A 6,858-nucleotide genomic window follows, 5' to 3' on the forward strand; every position below is an offset into this window, starting at 1 on the left:
AGGCTGGCGGGGGCGAAGGCCGAGCCTGCGGCTGGGGTGGTGCTGGCGGCGCGGGGTGCGCGGCTCCACGGGAGCCCGAGCGCTGGGACCCCGCTCCGTGCGCTGCCTCCGACAATTTTCCGCTGCGTCTCCGTGGGGCCGCCTGAGAGCCCAGAGCCACTTCTGGCACAAATTAGCGCAGGCCCGGGAGCGATGTCCTCCGGCAGCAGCCAGAGCGAGGAGCGCCAGAACACGCTGTGCTCTGGTCACTTTTCCCGTCTGCGCCCCTGCCTGTGCTGGGGGCTGCGGGGCAGCGCCGCTTGCCTGCTGCGGGTCCGGCGCGGGAGGGGTTTCCCCTGCAGCCGCTGGTGCTGGAGGTGGTGAGGAAGGGATGAGCAGGTGTCCCTAGGACCTTCTCGGAAGCCGTAGGAGGACCCTTGCAAGTGATAATGGGCTGAGCGGACAGCAGTGATAAACCAGGTGCAGGCCAAGTCTGCCGAGTGGCAGCACAGGGGGATAATTAATCCCCTGACAGAGACGTGGTGAAACGGGCAAAGTTAGTTAGGCAGCGCTTAACGGTGAGGTTGATACATGTCAGCAATTAATAGTCAGATGGCATAAAAGGATCAAAGGACTGCAAAAGCAAAAGAAAGTGCAGAGTGCGCGCCTTTGAGAAAGGGCAGCAGCTGTGAAGGCTTCGGGCAGAGCTTAGAGGGTAGCAAGAGGTGTGCTACGTCTGGGATTGGTCGTTTCTAGCTTGCTGGGGTTTCACTGGAAAGCTGTGCAATTTACTGTTTCACCCATTAGTAGGAGCAGCAGCCTCAATTCACTTCTCTAGTGCCAGGTTCCATTAGGGTTCCCCTCCTTTTTTTTTTTTTTTTTTTTTTTTTTTTTTTTTTTTTTTTTAAATCTGAACCTGACTTTCACTGTAGAGGCAGAAAGGGTCAATGGGCAGAAGCTGCTTTTTACATGCTTAAGCAATGTGTAGAGCTTTCACAGTACAGCTGTAGAGCATGTGCTGAATCAATCTCAGTGTTACCTGACAAGCTGCAAACCCTTAAAGACTGTCACCTCTATGAAAGTAGCTAATTTCCCATTGTCCCAACTTCAGAGAAATTTGGAATGCTTTTTGGATGGTAGATTTCAGTCTGTTCCACACCAGGACATTCAGTGTCTTTCTCAACCTGAAGTTTAAAACAGAGAGACATGATGTTCTCCCATCTGGTTAAATTAAAATAGCATTGGTGTGAGATCAAGCTTACACTGTAAACTAAACACGAGCTGGAATTTGATCAGAACTTACTGCTCCTATGAGTTTCTGCTGTGGTAAGGGAAGGTAGCAGTGCCTGCAAAAATAGGAGCCCTGCTCGCTCCCCACAGAGAACCTCTGCTGCTGTTTTTTAAAGATGTGGAGTTTGTCAAGGACTTGGCATCTTTTGGTTTAAAATATTCTGCGCTCAGGATGGCATCCAGTCTAAAAATGTAGTGCAAATTACCAGTGTAGATCAGTCTGCCTGTAGTAGCTCCTAATAAAATGGATCTGTCCACTTGGTAACTAGCCAGCAGGCAACCCAAGTTTGGTCACATTAAGTGAGGTACTTTTTTAACAGAAGGTGGAAATTAAACACTTACTCAAGTCTTGCAGTCTTGAGTTGTCAGGATTTTCTTTACTGTGTCCACAGTATTATGGCTTTCTCATACTCTAGGTGTAGTGATACCGAGGGGGAGACAGAAAAAAGCTTGCGGAAAAAGGTATGTTTAGAAGGATTCTGGCAAATTACAGTGGACATAGGGGCAGTACAACAGCCAGCCAGCAGAGGCCTTTATAAACTGAAGAGTGCAGGAATAGGAAATACAAACTGGTTTTAGAGATGGGATTTTGCTCAGGAGGCTACAAAGGAGCATGGTCTGCTACCAGCAAAAAGGGAGGAGGCAGGAGCAGTCATATCTGATGGTGGTGGCCTGGAAATGTGGGCAGCACTGACGGGGAATTGGGGTGCTAGGTATAGGCACCAGCCTCTGCCTTGCCTGTGGCTCTTGAGGAGGATTGCTGGTGCCAGCTTTGCAGAGCTGGGCTTTCCCCTAAGCTAGGCTGTCCTGGGGAGCTGAGCAAGGTACTGCAGTTATGATCTGCACGCTGTCATTTGAAGAGGGTGGGAGGGGTAATTACACATTTAATCCTGGCAGCTGTAGTGCAGCAGCACTGGGTAACCCAGGAGTGTTTATGGGAGCCCACCAAAGACCAGAGTGTGAAAACCCTCGTGCATGGAGAGTGGCATGGGAATCATGCTTGCGAGCCTGAGGGCTGAAAATGAGACTCTTCCCCCAACATTTTTAATTGCTTGAGTAAGCACCTCAGGGTAGACTGAGAAAAACAAAAGGTTGAGAGAGGATTTTCTGAGAGTCGTGTGGGGATTTTTGGCAGGCATCTCATATTAGGTTCCATGCTCAAACAGTGAAATTTTTCTAAGTTATCCAAGCTCTTGTTGTAGCAGGTGTAATTCCTGCCCTACTCAGTAAAAAGCTAAGTAGACATCACAGCCATGAATGCTCCCTTCTGTACTGATGGTTGAGTTCATCAGTCACAAGACAGCTTGAAAATTATCCTTACACAGTTGTCTTTCTGTTTTCATATTTCATTGTGGGTGTGTATATTGTGTTTAGTGACTGGAAGCTGAAGACGTGAAGTTTTTTTAAACAAGATTCCTCAAATTGCATTTGTAATGCAGTGGCCCACATGAGGTCGGAGGACCAGTGCTCTGTGCTTGTGTGCTAAGTGGAGAGGAAGGGGAAGATGAGGTCCAACCTGTACTCTGGACTTGTAGTGTAGGTCAGAAGCTCGTGTTCAGAGCTCTCAACCAGCTTCCTTCTCTTACCAAATGTGGAAGCAGTTACATCACCTCTTGTCATGACAGGAGGAGCAGTGAGCTTTTGAGGGCAACGGGCCACCCATTGGCATGTGCCAAGCACGCAGGTGCTCCTGGTCAGGGTCGGTGTGGTGGAGCAGGTGGTAGCTGCAACACACAACCAGCCCTGTTTAGGTGCAGCCTGCTCATCTTCCAGGAAAAAAAAAAAAATAAAAAAAAATCCTTTGTTCTTTTTGTCAGCAAATTTCTTTGATTTCCTTGTTTCTGGTCCTGAAAACCAAGGTTGTCTTCTGGAGGAGATAAAGTGTATGGGTCAACATGGAAACATAAAGTTGTGAACAGTTTGTTCTAAATTTTTGTTTAGCTGTTGATGTAGCCAGTGTGTGATGCATGGGGAACGCATGAGGACAAAACATCTCTTATGAAGGTCTGGACACACTCTGCTTTCACGGGCACCAGAGTTCTCATGCTATCTTGCAAGCTTGTCTGGCATTCATCACTTTTGAAGGTAGAGAAGTCTGTTGGTGATCTTTTTGTGCTTTCATAGTCCTTGTATTACTGAAGAACTAGCCTGCAGTGGTTTTGGTGCTCAAGGCTTCCAGCTGTTTCAGGATACAAGGGTTGCTTGAAGGGCTTTCTAGTCTGTGCACATCTGTAGGCTCGGCAAGACCTCTCATTTTTTTAAATGTTGTGTAATAATGAGGATCATATAAGCGTTTAAACAGACACGTGACTGTATTTCCAGGATGGTGCATTGCATTAAAAGGACTTCCATGTCTGCAGCTCTTGTCTTGGGCAACCTCCTCACTTGTAACAGCCTTCTACAGGGAATTACTAGGGCTTACATAGTGTACCAGTATAGATTTTTAAAGTTAGGCATTAAATAGTCACTTTTGTTTTCTCCATGTAGAGCTTTCTTGTGTAAGAGAGATAAAACTCTGGCTGGATGGTGTTGGGGATATGTGTTAGAGCCTTCAGAAAAAGTTTTATGGCAGGTAGGGCTCAAACTGAATTAAGTCAAAAAAAGTGCCAATCCTTGTTTGGGACTCAGTCATAAAAAGTGCAAATTCCGTGAAGTTAATATTGCAAAATAAGTGATATCACATTATACACTGAGCTCTACTGAACGGCTAAAGCAGATATGGGGCGTCTTTGGCAGCATGCAGCCTGCTCTACGGAAAGCAGCTGTATTCTTTCCTCCACGCCCTGGGAATAGGTTGCAGCATATGTTTCCCAGTGCAACCATCCAGCTCTGGCCATCCACGTATAGGGAATGAAAAGCTCTTGGGTTTTAAGCCCTTTTGGGTGGGAATTTTTAACATGATGCTGTTATGTTAGAGATTGCTTAATTGGAAAGGCTTGGTTTGAGATGTTTTGCATCCTTTCTGAACTGCTCAGCCGTTACAGGATAGATGCCAATTCACACAGACTCATGTGAAGTTTGGGCTGCAGCTGTAAGCTGTGGAGAAAACTTCCCTGAAGTTGAACACGTCACCAGGAGCTTTCTCTCTGTGGCTTGCTATCATATTCAGTATAGCTTGTGGAGGTTTCTAAATGTACTAGTTAATGTTTTAACCCTAAAGCAGTATATGTAAGTACTAGAGAACTAAAATGCTAATGTAAAAAATGCTAAAATACATATGTGCAACACAAGTTCCATAATTATAACACAGATGCACGCCTATTAAATCTCTGTTTCACTGTTCCTTAAAGCAGTTCAACTGTAATCTCTCTCAGACAGGAAAAAACGATCAGTTCAGGTTACTCACCCCAGTAACCAAGAACCAAGTAGCATATTTTGACAGCAGTATCAGGAAACTCGAGATTTTGTGATAAAAATTTTTCAACAGCAGTGTTTGACAAACTACTGCTGAAAGTTATTTCTTATGTTGGCCAGATAATACATATGTGTAACTACATGGAAGAGGGACTACTTATAAACCCTTTGTGGTAGTTGACATTTATGGGACTTGTAATGCTTTTGTTAGTGTACTTCTGAAATTTTCATGATATTTACAGATTCAACATGTTACAATTCTTAGTTACAAGAACTGAAACAAAAATGAAGACAAACGATTATAAACGCAATGTTTTGTTATGCACATATCTGTGGAGAACTTTTCAGCTCTTAGGAGGTGGAGTCTGTAAAGGAAGTGAGAAGCAAACCCAGAGGGAGCTGACATGTCTCAGTATCACTCTTAACTCAATAATCTGAAACTCATTAATCTGTATTCGATAGGGACATATTGTCATTATGACAAATTTCCACCATAAGATATATAGAGAAATCTTGAAAACAAGAAGTCACCTGGCAACCTACTTGCAGATGGGAAGGATCATATGTGGATGTTGACTCACCATCGAAATTCATGAGCAGCTTGTCATAGGAGCCCCTTCCGACCTGAACCATGCTGTTAGCTGTTGCTGAATGACAGGTAGTTGTGTTATGGATGTAAAACTACCCAGAACTTGGGTCTGAAGATACCACACCAGGAAAAATTCCTCAGATTATACTCATGTACTGCTACCACTGTATAGGAATACATTTAAAACAGTGAATAAAGTGGCAGAAGATCAATATATTAAGAGTTACTCACTGTCCTGCTGAACATCTTTTTTAAGTATATGACCACTTCTAATACCAATCACAAATATTGATGTACTGAGTGACAACACTTGATGAAGACACAATGCCATACTAACCACTTACTCCATTGTTCTTTATTTGTAGGTCAAGATGTTGCTAAGCATAAAAAGTATCTTATGGATGTACTCTACGTTAGTTATAACCTATATGCTACCTAAAGGTAAGTCTGTTTATACACAGAACCATTTATTAAAATTCATTTAATCCAATGAGTAGGGTATTTCCCAAGATTCAGGAAACAACCCAGACTCAGGAGGTTCAGTTTCTGGTCTAGTCTCTGCCACTCTTTTTGCTTCACCATGTAACTAACTTTGTTTCCATGTTCTCAGTGCCTTACTGATCTGTATAGAAAACTGCTGGTGGGTGGACATGTTTTTGACAAGGTTTTCACATGCCTGTCTGATGTCTCCTGAGGTTTGTAAGTGCCGTTACTATCATTCAAGTAATAACAAAGAAAGTGCCGTGGGATTACATTGTGTAAAGCAAACCAGATTGTCTTCTCTCAATGCTCAAGAACGCATTTTAATCCTTTAACCTGTGCTTCTGAAATGTCAGACCTGTTGGCCAGGTATGCCTCGCACCTTCATTTTCCATGATCCGCTCAGGACCTCCTGGCAGTAAATGAGGTGAGGGCTGGTGGGGGGTGGAGGGCTGGCGGTGCTAATTTTAGTGGAGGGCAGACACCTTCCATGGGAGTTTCAGCCTGGTGCCATGGAGGGAGGAGCGAGCAGTGCCGGTGGCATGGGAGCAGGAGCAGGTTCCTGGGGCAGACCTGGCAGTGATGAGTGAAATGGGGGAGGTTTTGGGCTACAGGAATGCTGATTTGTCATACCTCCCAGTCAGATCCCAGTGCATGTGTTCATCACATACATTGTACCATGGGAGCCTTTTGGCTCGCAGCTCACACCCTCTCAGTATTCAGGGTGAAAGATGCCATGAGCAAGTGGGATACAGGGAAAACTAGTAGTCCCCATTTCTGATTTGCTCTGTGATCAGTCAAGGAGCAGCTGGGGACGTGCGTCTGGAGTGGGCAGTCTGGCTGCCAGCCCCTTGTTTTGGGGGGCTGCCATGAGCTAACCTGGCTGGGGTCCGGAGCAAGCTGCAGGTGTTAGGGCAGCTGCAGGACTTTGGTTTGGGTGGAAAGGAGGAGCCTTTAATACTTCTCTTGGTGATTACATACTAACACTAAAGTATGTATTCATGTGTGGTTGCCATGGTTATTTGAAAGTTTGACTCAATCCTTTAGTAAGGAAAAAGTCCCTATAGCTGCTGCAGACTCACAAAATTGGGTTAATAGCTTTCCCAAGCCTCTAAGCAAGATTTTTCCTTTTTTTTTTTTTTTTTTTTTTAAATTTTTTTTTTCTT

General features: G+C 44.8%; 1 protein-coding gene across 2 annotated transcripts in view; it reads left to right on the forward strand.

The window, feature by feature from the left end:
* Nucleotides 1-6,858, forward strand: part of VCAN (versican) — a 113,666-nt gene that overhangs the window by 1,258 nt on the left and 105,550 nt on the right. For both annotated transcript variants that reach the window (XM_026866583.1, XM_026866584.1), the window contains exon 2: nt 5,578-5,653. In XM_026866583.1, coding sequence (XP_026722384.1) covers nt 5,578-5,653 — 76 coding nt within the window. The remainder of the gene's footprint in view (nt 1-5,577; nt 5,654-6,858) is intronic.

Source organism: Athene cunicularia (genome assembly GCF_003259725.1).
Source record: "Athene cunicularia isolate RWA chromosome Z unlocalized genomic scaffold, athCun1 chrZ_part3, whole genome shotgun sequence".
NCBI lineage: Eukaryota > Metazoa > Chordata > Aves > Strigiformes > Strigidae > Athene > Athene cunicularia.